The sequence below is a fragment of the Arachis hypogaea genome, chromosome 7 (genome assembly GCF_003086295.3).
Source record: "Arachis hypogaea cultivar Tifrunner chromosome 7, arahy.Tifrunner.gnm2.J5K5, whole genome shotgun sequence".
Lineage (NCBI taxonomy): Eukaryota > Viridiplantae > Streptophyta > Magnoliopsida > Fabales > Fabaceae > Arachis > Arachis hypogaea.
In genome coordinates this window covers 5,739,704-5,754,146 of record NC_092042.1, presented here as the reverse complement: position 1 = coordinate 5,754,146, position 14,443 = coordinate 5,739,704, and the positions used below count along the sequence as shown (strand labels likewise).

Here is a 14,443-nt window from a genome sequence, read left to right as displayed (position 1 = left end):
TTTAAATTATTAATATTTTTTATTATTTTTAAAAATTATATTTAATTATTTATAAATACATATATATCATTTTATACTATAAATGAGATAATTTTTTATGTGTAAACAAGACATATGAAAATTGAAAAAATATACATATATAAATGAAATAAATAAATATAGTGTAAATTGGTAAGTACGCTACAAATTATTTATTTTGATAATTAAAATAATTAAATTATTATTTAAAAAAATTCAAATTTTATGAGATAAGTTATAATATCAAACAAATAATTAAAATAAATAAAAATAAAAATTATTAATTAATTAGAATTTATAAACGAATTTAATAATTTTAATAATTTATATACCAATAGAATATATTAAATTTTCAATAGTAAGTCATCAAAATAAAAAATTTGTAATACTCATAATTGTTATTTTATTAAAAATATATTTTAAAAGTTATAATTAATGTATTGGTAGTTTTACAAAAAAAATATATTAATTAATTAATAATTTTGTCAATATACATTAAAAGCTTTATTAATGGAATTATCTAGGATATTGCGCCAACGTACATTACAATGTTAATAATGTAAAGGAGTTTTAAAACTCCAAACATTAGGGGAGTATGGAATCGATCCCTTTCTAATATGAGATCCTCAGAGTTCTTTTCCATTTTCCATTTCAAGTATGTTTCCACAATGTCAAGTCCAATGAGTTCTTTAACCACAGGCATGGTTGCAGGAACCTTCAATTCAAATCTTGAATCCGTTCCATCTTCGTTGTTCCATGAAAGAACCTGTTTCCTTGCTTCTTTAACTGCTGCTCTTGTGGCACAGTGAACTGAAGCTGCTAGAAGTAATGGTGGCTCACCAGAGGCTGCATCAACAAATTTCGAAGCCTTCTCAATAACAGTCTGGTATAATTATTATCCATTTCTATTATTCAAAATTTTGTTGATTGCTAAATTTTACTTCATCAATTTAGGAGTAATCATCTATTTGGATAAATTAATGTGCATTGATGAATCTTTGATCTTATTACCCTTTGAAGAGAGCACGCGTCGCTTGTGGTGGCCAGTGTTAAGGATTTGAACATTGAATTGTTTAGGTATGGTGTCTATTGTAGGGATTTTGTAGTTCCATGTGCCATCTGCTAATACCATACCATCAACATTTGTTTCATATTCCTCAAGCATGAAGAACCCTAAACCTTGAACAAAAGCTCCTTCAATCTACAACATGGATCAACAAAATGATTAAGAAAATATTAATGTTTCACCTTTAGAATATGGAGGTATGAATAGAGAAAGGTGAATGCTAATGTGATTCTGAGAAAGTAAGGAGTGTAGCACTCCTAAAATTTATATTGTTATAAAACACCCTAAACACTGAATACTAAATCCAAAATCCAAAATCTGAATCACAAATATAAAAATATAAAATATATTAAATAGAGAAATTAGATTTATTTAATTAACAAAGAGTGCAATACTTCTGACTTAATAAGGAGTGTTTAAGAATGAGTCTTAGCATTTTATACTCTTTTCTAAGTGGAAACTTTTTGTAAAAAGACAAAATCTCCAAATTAAATAGCATACCTGTCCTAAATCCACAGCAGGGTTGAGACTCTGTCCACAATCATAGATAATATCTGTTTGCAAAAATCTAGTTTCTCCAGTCAGAAGATCTATTTCCACCTGAGAAGTAGTTTCCATTATTTAGGGAAGCATTACTATCATTATAAGATATCTTGGTTCAGTAACATGGATTTTATGACAGGATGACATAAGTGCTTAACTTTCAAGGGAAGTGGACTCTTACTGAACATGATACAACGCCATTTTTATTCGAGACATGCATCATTAAGAACACAATCACATACCTCACTCACTGCAGCACCATAATTTAGGTAATTCTTGGAATAAGTTGTTGGTACAAAAAATGAAGATGCTGATAAGTTCACAGATTGAATGTATGCTTGACGAAGAAGTGTCTCCCACTTGATTGATCCCATTTCTTTCTGCAACTTTTCCTTTAGAGGCTTTAACCTCTCAACCAAGATATTGCAGCTAAGTCTAACTGCTTCGCAGCTTGATTCTGATGTAGTGCTACCAGCAGTCAGCCCCCCTTGAATCAAGCTCACAGTATCTGATTGTACCACTCGAATCTTGTCCAATAGGCCTTCGGTTCCTTCACATTGAATCTCACCAAGTCCAAATGCAGCCATCTGTTTCACCTTTGTCCAAAGACCTTGACCCAATTCAATTCCTCCTACTTCAACAACAACCGATCCATCCGAGAAAATACTTACTTTTCCAGGAGTTGGTCTTAGCCCCATTTCAAACACAACTGGTAGACGAGATAATCCCCTCTTCTTCCAAGTGTTGACTCTGTTGAACTCTTTTACCATCTCGACTCGCTGGTCATAGTTTACAGAAACAGATAACTTGTTCCATAAGGAAGGCAATGTATACTCGTAAGGTTCTCCGAAAGACTCTGGATAGAATAACTCGAGACTCGTGTGTGTGTGAAGATTTATGCTTCTCACAGAATCTACATCAATTGAAAGTGTAGCTGCAACATTTTCTAATATAGCTTCTGCAATGAATGATCCCTGCAACTCCCCAGGGGCTCTCATTGCACATCTATTAGGATGATTTGTTTTGCATAACTTTATATCGAAAGATAGAGCACCCCAATCATACTTTTTAAGCCCAGAAACGAGTCTGGCCGGCATTATTGCACTTACATCCAAGTACAACCCTGCGTTCATCAAAACCTCAATATCTAATGCTGTAATCTTCCCATTATTCTTAAACCCAACACTGTAAGTAATCTTCATGGGATGCCTGCCACCTGCCATGATCATATCTGTCTTACGATTTAGATAGATCCTGACGGGGCGACGCAATTTGTGTGCTGCAAGTGCACATGAAGTAGCAGCCTGCAAGATGTGAATGTAACAATTTGAACTATGTTTATATCGTTTTATATTATTAATTCATATCTTAACATATTTAAACACTTAACACAGAAAACACATGAATTATATTGGAATCAAAGTAAAAGCAGTGACTTCTTCAATTTGTAGTTGTTGCATTAGTAACTCTTCAAACTACAGAAAATTAGATAATAATATTAAAATATGATGTAGAATTATAACAATTAAGCAATGTGTAAAAGAACAGTGCACAGCCAAATACTTACACAAATGGATTTCATGGACTTCCCACCAAAACCTCCCCCAACCCTTCTAGTAATAACACGAACATTATTCTCAGGAACACCCAAGCATGCGGCTATGGTAGCATGTGCATACTGAGGGCACTGAATTGAACTGTAAACTGCAATGCAGTTGTCTTCATCTGGTATAGCAAGTGCAGTATGTGTCTCCATATAGAAATAGTATTGAGATGGAAGATTCATCTGTATTTTGACATTAATTTTTCAAAAGAAAACTTAAACATCACTCTTCAGAAACCAAGGTGGATAACCAAATAACAAAGGTAAAGATTAAAACACGTTACATATACCTTGGCAGAAAGAATCTTGTGATCTGCTTCAGCCATTCCTTTTGATATGTCTCCAACATGTTTTGGGCGGAGAAATGGAGGAACTTCATGAAGGCTAGATCTTTTAACAGCATCTTCCACAGTTAATATTGGTGGCTCAAGATTATCAACATCATAATCAACAATAGCAGAGTTTGCAGCCGTATCAGCGAGTTTCTGAGTATCTGCAACCTAAAAAGGAAGCTATAGTTGGTGAGTAAAGGGCAAGTACTTACAAACCATCAATAAAGGGTTTATGAACTCACCACAAAGGCAAGACGATCGCCAATGTATCTAGCTATCTCTTCTGCAAATAAAGGTTCAGAAGAAAATAAGGCTCTTGCTCCAAGGTTTTGACCACCATCCGGGATGTCTTTACTTGAAATGATGTCCACCACTCCCTTATGTCTCTGTAATTCAGGTCTGAGTTCTATACTTGTTATCCGTGCTAAAGGCTTTGTGCTATAGATATATGCTCCATGAAGGCAATTTGGTGGTGATGGTATGTCATCTACAAAGACAGCCTCACCTACGTATGATTTATATGTTAATGTTCACTTGTTACTAAGCATGTATTAAATTATATGAAAAGTCATTATTGATAGGCATCAAACAAACCTGAAGCTTGTATTGCGGCTCCAGATTTCGTGATCGGCTCTCCAACTGGATGATACTTATTGCTGTCTTCAATTACTTGTTTTCCAGATGAAAGTAACATTGGAGTTTTATCATGTTGAGCCTGGTTTTGATTCCCATTTAATTGGATTGATCCATTGACAGGCAAACTAGTACAGCCATTTATCAATTTGGAAGGACCATCTATCAAGAAGTTGAAGAACTTTAAAAGAAAACCAGCTGCCAAACTTGAACGATAAGCTGCATCTAAGGTACCACCATCAGGTACAATAATGGATGCCAGCAAGTTGACAGCTTCATGTAGAATATGAACACTTAGCACTTTTCCTACTAAAAAGTCCTCAACTTTTTTTGCTCTGATTGCATGCTTAGTCCCATAAGCCCCAAAAGATAGCCTGCAAGCATCAATTGTTGTTTCGCCAGTGTCTTTAGACATGAACACCTTAGCCAGGAATGCAGCATTTAAGTATGGAAGGGCATTTCCAAGGGGTCGAGGCGAAGCTCGGTAAGTTTCAAAGAGGAATTTACATCCTTGATTATCGGATTTACCTCCCATAAGTTCAAAACTTGGAATTTTGATGCTTAAAAGTACACTCTCCAAACTTAGTGATGGTCTTTCAAAAAACTCCTCCAATGCAAGCCACTCAAATTTTGCACCAGTCATTATTTGAACCATTGAATCCACAGCAAGAAGAATTGTGGCCATGTCTGAAGGAAAATTATTCTTTTGAGCCATCACTAAATTGCCTCCTACACTGGCTGTGTTCCGAATAAATCTGGAGGCGACTTTACTCATATGGTCAGCGAGCTTTCCAAGAATCATTGCAGAATCCTCTGTAAGAAAATCACTTCTGCTCTCTTCTTTTAGCACTTCAATAGCTTTAGATATTGGCACCGCTGCTCCAATTTCAATTCCAGTTTGATCCTTTCCTATCTTTGAGAGCTCAGAGATGCCTTTTAGATCAATATACTTGTCATAGCCATCACTTTCCTTGTAGTATCCCATACCGGTATTGCTAACAACAAGCTTGATCCGAGTGCCGTTGGCTCGGTTTAATTTCAACAAGCTCTGAAGCTCCTTCAGACTAGTAGGACTGTGCCAGCAGCTACCTTCATCTGAAGACAAGATCACATCATTCTTGATTTCCTTCAAAAACAGAGGAAATTTAACATTGTTATGGTTCTTGCCATATTGAGGTAAACTACTAAGCATTAAGTCCTTGTTCTCTCCTTTTCTCCAGAAAGAGTTGAAGCCCAAATCTTCTATATCAACATTGGCTGCAAAGCTTTTGCAGGCATCTGCAATTGGTCGGTAACCGGTACAGCGGCAGAGGTTACCTGCAATAGCCTCTTCCGCCTCTGCTGCTGTCAGTTTGGAGAATCCGGAAGGCGGATCCGGACGATTGGTCTTTTCAGCATTGACAAGAGTTCCAAAGAGTGAAACGCACATTCCCGGAGTACAAAAGCCGCATTGTGTGGCATGAAATCCTGCAATTCTTTCCTGAATTGGGTGGAATCCATTTTTGCTATTTCCAATGCCTTCACTTGTTGTAATTGAACATCCATGAATGCTGCAAAGTAGTGTGAGACATGAACTTGCTGTAAAATCCTCAACTCTGTCAAGAACAGGATCATATTTGGATATTAGAACCACACAAGCTCCACAACCACCTGGAAACCAACCATATCCATGTATGTAAGTAACAAGTTGAAAAGAAGCCTTTTGTGGATTACTAATAATGAAAATGTTAGAAATACAAGGTAAGCCTGATGCACAAACATTCTGCGTTAAAGCAGGATCAGAATCAGGGAAGGATAGCACTTAAAGGGCCTAATACAGACAGTTTAAGCTAATAATTTCATTCGTGACTAATTACCACGAGTTGAAAGTGACCTTAAGATCACACGGAGACTAATGCTCCAGGCTCCCCTTTGTTAAAAATATAAAGGCAAATAAAATTTTTCTTTTTCTTAAATCTAAATCATAGTTACATGAAATCAACGACTAGGTGATATACCGTGTACTAATTCATAATTTATCTGCTTATGAAAAGCCATAAATATACTTTCTATGTAAAATAATTTACATGTAGTGTACTGGATACCCGTTCCAGTAACATATTGCATCTAGATATAAACTACCTTCTTTTTCATATGAACCAGAAAATTACACAAATATACAATTGAGGAATAACTGGAATCAGTACATACAGACTCCAGATTTATCCCAAATTCAAGACACTCAGAAATCCCAACTACAACAAGCCCATTAAGACCTCGCAAAACAGAAGTCAAAATCCAAGAGGAAGAAGATTATCCAAACTATGAACTTAAACTGAAGAGAATTTTGAAGTTGCAAAACTGAGAACTAAACATTTCAAAAGTCAGATGATCAAACAGCTACTAGCTAGGCTATGAAAATTCTGAAATGCTTTTATCACTTTACAAACACAAAAATGATCATCACCTTCACCACAACTGAGCTTGACACTCTTGAAGGTTGTCTGGGAACGCAAGAACTCCAGCAAAGTGGTAGATGGGTCAACTTTTGAGAGCTCAAACCTCTCGCCATTAACAGCAAAAACCAAACTTTTTGTTGATATCTCAGTCTCATAGTTCACTTCCATAATTTCCCAGAGTTCCTCAACACTTGTTTTTTTTTTTTTTTGTTTCTCCACTCTTAAAAGTTCAAACAAGATAAAAAGAAAACGTGCATGTTATCTCCACACGCCACAGTATATATAACTTTGTCAACTGTTTGTGACGTGTTATTTATATGTTAGGTTCTTCTGCTCCTACTTGCTCTCAATGAATGCATAGAAAATAAGTGGAGATAGAAAATAAGTGGCAGTGTAGTGTTTTACTAAGAGACCCCACAAGATTAAAATCCAAGAAAAATAAGATCAGAATGAATGCATAGTGGTGGAAGGTTTTGCAATCACTTACACATGACCATAGTAGATATTCTAAATTTTGAATTTCACTTAAAAAAATAAAGTGTAATTTTTCACCATTTATTTCATAAGTGAAATAAAAAATAAATATAAAAAAATTATTTAAAAATAAAAAATCACACTTTATATTCTAAAATACAAATTCAAAATTTAAAGAATTGAAATCTTCAAAAATTACTTTGAGATAAGTGTTAAGAGAATATTATTACTCTTAATTTGATAATATTATTTCTTTTATAAATTTATGCAATACAAAAAAATCATATGTATAATGATATTATAAAAAATTAGAGTGAAATTATCATTTCACAAGTGTTAATTTCATGTTCATATATATGATATCTTAAGTTTTAAACATAATTAATTTGATATTGGTATCCAGTAATAATGACCATAATAATGACGACTTGACTTTACCAATAGAAGTTAGGAAGGATATTTATTATATTTTTTTAATAAAATTTTACATTCAAATAAAATGCTTAATTAAATTATGAAGTCTTTTCTTTTTTCTTTTTTTCATTTCCTTTTTCTCCACTTCTTCTTTCTCTTCTTTTTATTAATATTTTAGTTGCTATTTTTTTTCTTTTTTTTTTCTCTTAGTTATTGTCGTTACCGCCATAATCACTACCTTCTTTTTCTCCTCTTTTCTTTTTTTATTTAATTTCTTTTTTTCATTCGTTTTTTTCCTCCTCTTTTGCCATCATTATCATCATCGTTATTATTATTATATCATCATCGTCATCTTCTTTATCGTTATCGTCATTATTATTACCGTTATCTTTGAATTTTTATCATATTAATGACGTTGTTTGATCTAAAATTAATTTGATTATGTTTTTTGTTCATGATTTAGTCTTATTTGTGTGCTTGTTTTCGAACTAAGTTTGCGTGTCGCAATCATTAAGTAATTTCAATGTAAAAACTAGAGTAAAGTATCGTTTTTGTCCCCAACGTTTGGGGTAAATCCTATTTGTGTCCCTAACGTTTAAATCGTCCTATTTGTATCCCTAACGTTTGTAAAAGTTATTCAATGTTATCCTGCCGTCAATTACACATCATGAACGCTTTAGTTTGAGTTTTAAAAATTTCTTCTTGAAGTTAGAATACAAATATATGGGATAGAATAGATGATCCACTCCGAAAAATAGCTCATCAAAGTTGAAACTAATTCCTACAACATTTACATAATTCACTTTTCTAGGGACATAATTGAATCTAAACATAAATAGTAGGTATAATATTAAAATCAAACACATCCAAGTGAGACCTAATTGAGAATGAGTATATCCAAGTGAGAATAATTGAAAAATATAATCTGATTTGTTAGTATAATTGATAGTAGGATAACATTGAATCACTTTTATAAACGTTAGGGATACAAATATGATGATTTAAACATTAGGGACACAAATAGGACTTACCCCAAACGTTGGGGACAAAAACGATACTTTACTCTAAAAACTAAGAAATTTATATGCATTTTTATTATAATAAAGTTCTACATAATTCAAAACTCAGAACAACAATGAGGAGTCCAACCTTTTCTTCTTCAAGGTGAGGGAGAATATTATCTACAACTCGACTAAAAAGCACACAATGTATCTGATTATTCTTGTACATTAATTTGCGGGCAAATGACCAAAATAAATCAATTGGAAATCAAATTTACCGGATTACAATTTTTCGAGATTGCATATGCAAATGCATTTTTTACATAACTATAGAAATCGCGACAGGGGTCCCACGGATTCTAAATGCACGTAAACCGCTACACCCCTCTAGCAGTTTACGTTGAGATTCGTAATGGTTAGAAACTACGATAGGAGTCCAGCGATTTCTTCAATGCTGGGCAAATGTGCATAAACCGCGATAGGGGTGTAGCGGTTTATGCATGCACCAAAACGCCTATAAATATCAACCAGGAGGGAGTGGTGTGATGGTAGAGGATCATTTTCACAAATTCACAAATGGATTGTGATGAGAGTTTTTTTGTTCTAGTAGGGGTGTGCATGGGCCGGGTGAAACCGAGTTTGATGTGACCCAGACCCGGCTCGAAATATATACCGGGCCTATTTGTTAGACCCGAATCCGACCCTAGACCCGATGAAACCTATATACTTTTGGACCACGATTATACCGGGTAAAAATCGGGTGAAAACCGGACCGTTAACATTATATTACCTTGATACCTTCTTGTAAGTTAGCATGTAAAAATATCCAAATTTCCAAGACTCCAACCATTATTTGACACGGTAAAATTCACTTAGAAAAATATAATAAGAACCAACTCTTCTCTAAAATTAAAGCATAACCATAATCAATACTAATATTGCCTAATAACACTAAATATTTAAATCAATACAAATAACACAAGATTATGCATTAGTCTAAAGTCTTATGCATTTTAAACATAAAACATTAACTTATAATCTTATATATAATGACTAATAACACAAAATATTAAGGATTACAATACTTAAATTTCACATAATAATAAATATCATCCATCACTAATAACACAAAATATTAATTATGTATGATGACCGGGCCACTGGGCCGATTTCGGGTGACCCGAGCTATGGCCCAGACCCGACCCCAATAATGATCGGGTCTATTTTTAAGATCCATATCCGACCCTAGACCCGATGAAATCACACCAAATTAGTCTTAAAAGTGTTTGGGACCAGACTGGGTCTTCAGGCCGGGCCGGGCCATGCACACCCCTATGTTCTAGTACATTGTTTTGGAAAAATTAAAAAAAACAAAAGGTACGGTGTTAAGTTCACTGATAAAAAACCGGTGAGTGTTTTTATCCGGTCAACAAATACTTTGTCAAAGTTAAAGACAAGTATATTACGAAAGGCAGGATTGTGTAGGGCCAAGTGGGTGAGAAGGTGTTCTACAAGATTCCGATTGTAGTTGTGTCAACTGATGTTCAATATGAAACATTTGTATAGGGTCGGACGAAGACACGCAGGTTTTGTTTCATTGTCGGCCCAGTTTTCCGAAAGTGAGAATACGCGATTTGTATGCTAAGTTGGAAGCTGGTGTCGACAGTTCCGGGGCATCAACGCCGAATCCTCAGTCGACGACGGTGGGGGTGCTTCTACCTTGATGCCTGTCGTTGCACCTAGTTGTCTGTTAGCTAAACCTCCATCTGTTCCAGCTAGGATAGCTAGGTCACCCGGTTTGATTCCCGATCTTTTAGGTGATGGTGAACCAAATCGGGTTGAAAATGCGATGCGAGAAGATAATTCAAACGATGAGCCAGCTCACATCTTGGGGGACAGTGACGAGGATACTCCTAGGAACCCACCAACACATCAGGGGTCATCCAGTTTTGGGTCACAGCAATACCCTCCACATTTCTCAACGCTAAACTTGAAAGCTGTCGGCCAGCAACTGGACATAGATCCCACCTTCGGAAGTCAAGGATTACACGAGAAAAATCCTTCTGGGGAACCACTGTATATGAACCAAATTTCCACTCTTGTCACCAAATAATTGAGTGGATAGCAGTATCATAATGTACGCACGTTCATATATGCATACGGTATCCTCAGTCGTATCGGCCGGTAACACCCTGAATCTTTCATGAAACCAGGTGAAGTGGACTGTAAACTGCTTTACCTTATTCGGCGGCGGAAGCTCGCCAAATAATTCATGAAACCACTCCCAAGCCATCATCCATCAACTTCTCAAAATCTGTAAGACACCCAGATACAGCTTTACTATCCACGGGCAACCCTAGCTGGTATGCAACATCATGCAGTGTGATGGTGCACTCTCCAAATGGCATATGAAAGGTGTGCATCTCAGGACGCCACCTCTCAATGAATGCGCTGACTAGGGGCTCATCCAACCAGAACCACCTCGTGTTGAGCCTGGCCAGGTGGTACAAACCATCCCTCTCCAGATAGAATATGATCCTGTCATGTAAAGGCATGTTCTGTTGTCTCCGAACACTATAAATACACCTACTTGGCTGTAGCATGTGAGAAATATAACCAAACCAAATAAAATTCCATCACTAACAAGTTTAAATCATAAATTATAAATGAAAACAAACATTATAAGTGTCCTGTACTCCTGTCTATCCGATCTTAACTAAAATTTCAGATATAGTTCAGTTACCATTGTTTTTCAAATCTTTAATTTAAAATAATCAAATTCTAAACTTATAATTCTAAAATTTAAATCTTAAATTTTAAATAATAAACTACAAAACTTATAATTTTAAAATTTAAGAATATAAAATACAATTATTAGATTCTATTTCGAAAATTTAATCTTTAAATTTTAAATCCTAAACAACTAGAATTATAATATTAAAATTTAAACTTAAATATTTAAAAGCTAAAATTTTAAATCTTAGTTTTCAAATACGATACTTAAACAATAACCCTACAAGCCTTACAATTTGAACCATGTATCTCAAATATAAGAGGAACTATTCTACTTAAACATTTGATCCTACCTTTAAATTTTACGTCTTAACTTTGAAATTCTAAACTGGCCAATTACAATTTGAACTCTGTATCTCAAATACAAGAGAAACTATTCTACTTAAACATTTGATCATACCTTTAAATTTTACGTCTTAACTTTAAAATCCTAAACTGGCTAATCCTATATTGTGTATTCTAACTACTGCATCTGAATACTACATCTTATGTTATATGAAATTCAATAACTAAAAGAAAATAAACTTACCTCTTCGTTGATACTGCCAACAACGTGTGCAACGCCGTTGAGTCAGTAAACGCTGCATTCGTTCACCATGGTCCCGCGCTCAGCTAAATCTAAATTCCCAAATTCTCTAAACCTTAAGAACTTTGTCTTTCTCACCAAAATTTTTTCTCTCTCTAAAACGTTACTTTCTCTCTCTCAAAATTTTAAAATAGTGCAAAGTGAATTATCCGCAACTCCCTCTAGCGTATTTATACTAAAGCATAAACCGCTACACCTCTATTGCGGTTTATACACATTTGCCCAGCATTGAAGAAACTGCTGGACCCCTGTTGCGATTTTTGACCATTACGAATCTCAACATTAACCACTAGAGGAGTGTAGCGGTTCACGTGCATTTAGAATCCGTGGACCCCTGTCGCGATTTCTATAGTTATGTAAAAAATGCATTTGCGTATGTAATCTCGAAAAGTTGTAATCCGGTTTTGATTCCCAATTGATTTATTTTGGTCATTCACCCTTAACTTGCTAATGAGATGTCGAAGTACTAAAGTGTTAATCATTCCATAACCACTTGCGTTAGGCCATGATAAATGATTCTAGGTCTTACAACTGTTTCTTCTTCTTCTTCTTCTTCTTCTTCTTCTTCTTTATCATCATCATCTTTTTTTTCTTTCTTATTTATCTTTTCCTTTTTATTTTACATTCTTAAGTTTTTTTTTTCTTGTTTTACTCTCTTTAAAAGAATAAAAACAATGAACCTACATTCATTCAACTAAAAAAATTTAAAAAAATAAAATTAAAAAAGATATTTTTATGCTTTTGTAGCAACATTTCAGTATAAAATACTAAGAAATTTATATGTATTTGTTAAGAAATTTCGGTGTATTTTTTTCTAATAAATTCTGCATAATTCAAAACTCTTTTTCTTCTTCTTTTACCTTTTTCTCTAATATACATCATTAAAAAAAATATTTTTGTGCTTCTGTAACAAAGTTTCGGTGTAAAAACTAAGAAATGTATGTGTATTTGTTAATAAATTTCGATGTATTGTTATTCTAATAAATTTTGCATAATTCAAAACTCTTCCTCATCTTCTGCTGCTTCTTTTTTTTCATCATCATCTTTTTTTATGTATCCTTTTCTTTTTTATTTTCCTTCTCAAATTTTTTTATTATACTCTCTTAACAAAAATAAAAATAAAAAAATCAAACAAAGAAAAAAAACACATAATACTGCAAAATTACTAGAAAGAGGATGAACCTACCTTCATTCAACTAAAAGAAATAAAGAAAAAAAGAAAAATACAGCATTAAAGAAAATATTTTTGTACTTTTATAGGAAAGTTTCGGTGTAAAAACTAAGATGAACCTACTTCCTCTTCCTCCTCCTCATATTTGTTGCTTCTTCTTTATCTTTTTTTATTATTTTATTTTTTTATAATTCTTTTTGTTTCACTCTCTTAAGAGGAATAAAATAAAATAAAATCAATGCTAAAAAATTACTAGAAAAAAAAGAAAAAATGCAATAATAACAGCAGCATAAAAGAACGGCAATGGAAAAAAATTAAACACGCAAAAAAGATGGAAGACGATGAAAAAGAAAGAGAAATGCGAAGAAAAAGAATGAAGAATCGAAAAGGAAGAAGGAAAACGAAAAAGAAAAAGGATATGTTTTTTATTAGTAAAGCGCGTGTGTATATACTGCGTGTGATGAAAATGATTTTTGTTGGGTTTAAACCAACTTAATTAAATTTTGTTATCAACTTGAATGTTTAACAAGACTGTATTTTTTTTAATGATGTATATGTAAGTGGGTAACTATTAATATAAAAAATAATACTATACATTTAAATTTTTTTTGTTAACTAAATCCAAACAACCAAATTAATATAACATAACAAAAATTAGTTATGACTAATATTATTTATTAGTCCAAATCTTATTATTTAACTTAATTAAACTTAATTTATAAAAAGATTTGCATTTGGATATATAACATTACTCTAATATAAATTTTTATAAACCAAAAAAAGACTAATTACCATAGTTATCAAACCCGGACCAGACCAACCAATTCGATCAAAAACTGATGAACCGAATCCTAAACCAATCCGAGTTAGCATTTTAATAGGATAAATAAGCGAATCGGTCAAACTTAAAAATTCAGTCAAACCTGGTCTAAAATGTGATTCAAACCGCTGATTCGAACTTGGGTCTTTCAAGTTGCAAAAGAGGCCTCAGCCACTAAGACAAGTGTTCCGTTAGTACTACAGGGTGTCTTTTAATAAATATATTACTAACTATTAAACATATTTTAATTAATAATTTGTATATTAATTCTTTTAGTCATGTAAATTGAAGATATTTTTTCTTTTTTATTCTAATAAATAGTGTTCATATTAATTTAATTTATTTTTTATTTTATACTTACTTTTTTCAAAAATTAATTATTTTTTAATTATATATAATTATTAAAATAAAAATTAAATTTTGTTCAATATCTATAAATTAAGAAAGATAAGCAAAAAAATTTTATTAATCAATGACATATTTTTATTATTGATAATTATATAACATCTATTAATATTAATATTTTTTAATATATATTTAAATAATATAAT

General features: G+C 33.1%; 1 protein-coding gene across 1 annotated transcript; it reads right to left on the bottom strand.

The window, feature by feature from the left end:
• Nucleotides 1-465: 465 nt before the first annotated feature.
• On the bottom strand, nucleotides 466-7,049 carry LOC112702198 (indole-3-acetaldehyde oxidase). The gene is made up of 9 exons (XM_025753145.3): nucleotides 6,642-7,049; nucleotides 4,157-5,845; nucleotides 3,805-4,067; nucleotides 3,521-3,730; nucleotides 3,195-3,413; nucleotides 1,870-2,931; nucleotides 1,586-1,684; nucleotides 1,030-1,219; nucleotides 466-864 (listed from the first exon to the last, which is right to left on the bottom strand). Exons 1-9 carry the CDS (start codon nucleotides 6,799-6,801, stop codon nucleotides 539-541), a joined length of 4,218 nt encoding a protein of 1,405 aa, XP_025608930.1. The 5' UTR covers nucleotides 6,802-7,049; the 3' UTR covers nucleotides 466-538.
• Nucleotides 7,050-14,443: the final 7,394 nt, after the last annotated feature.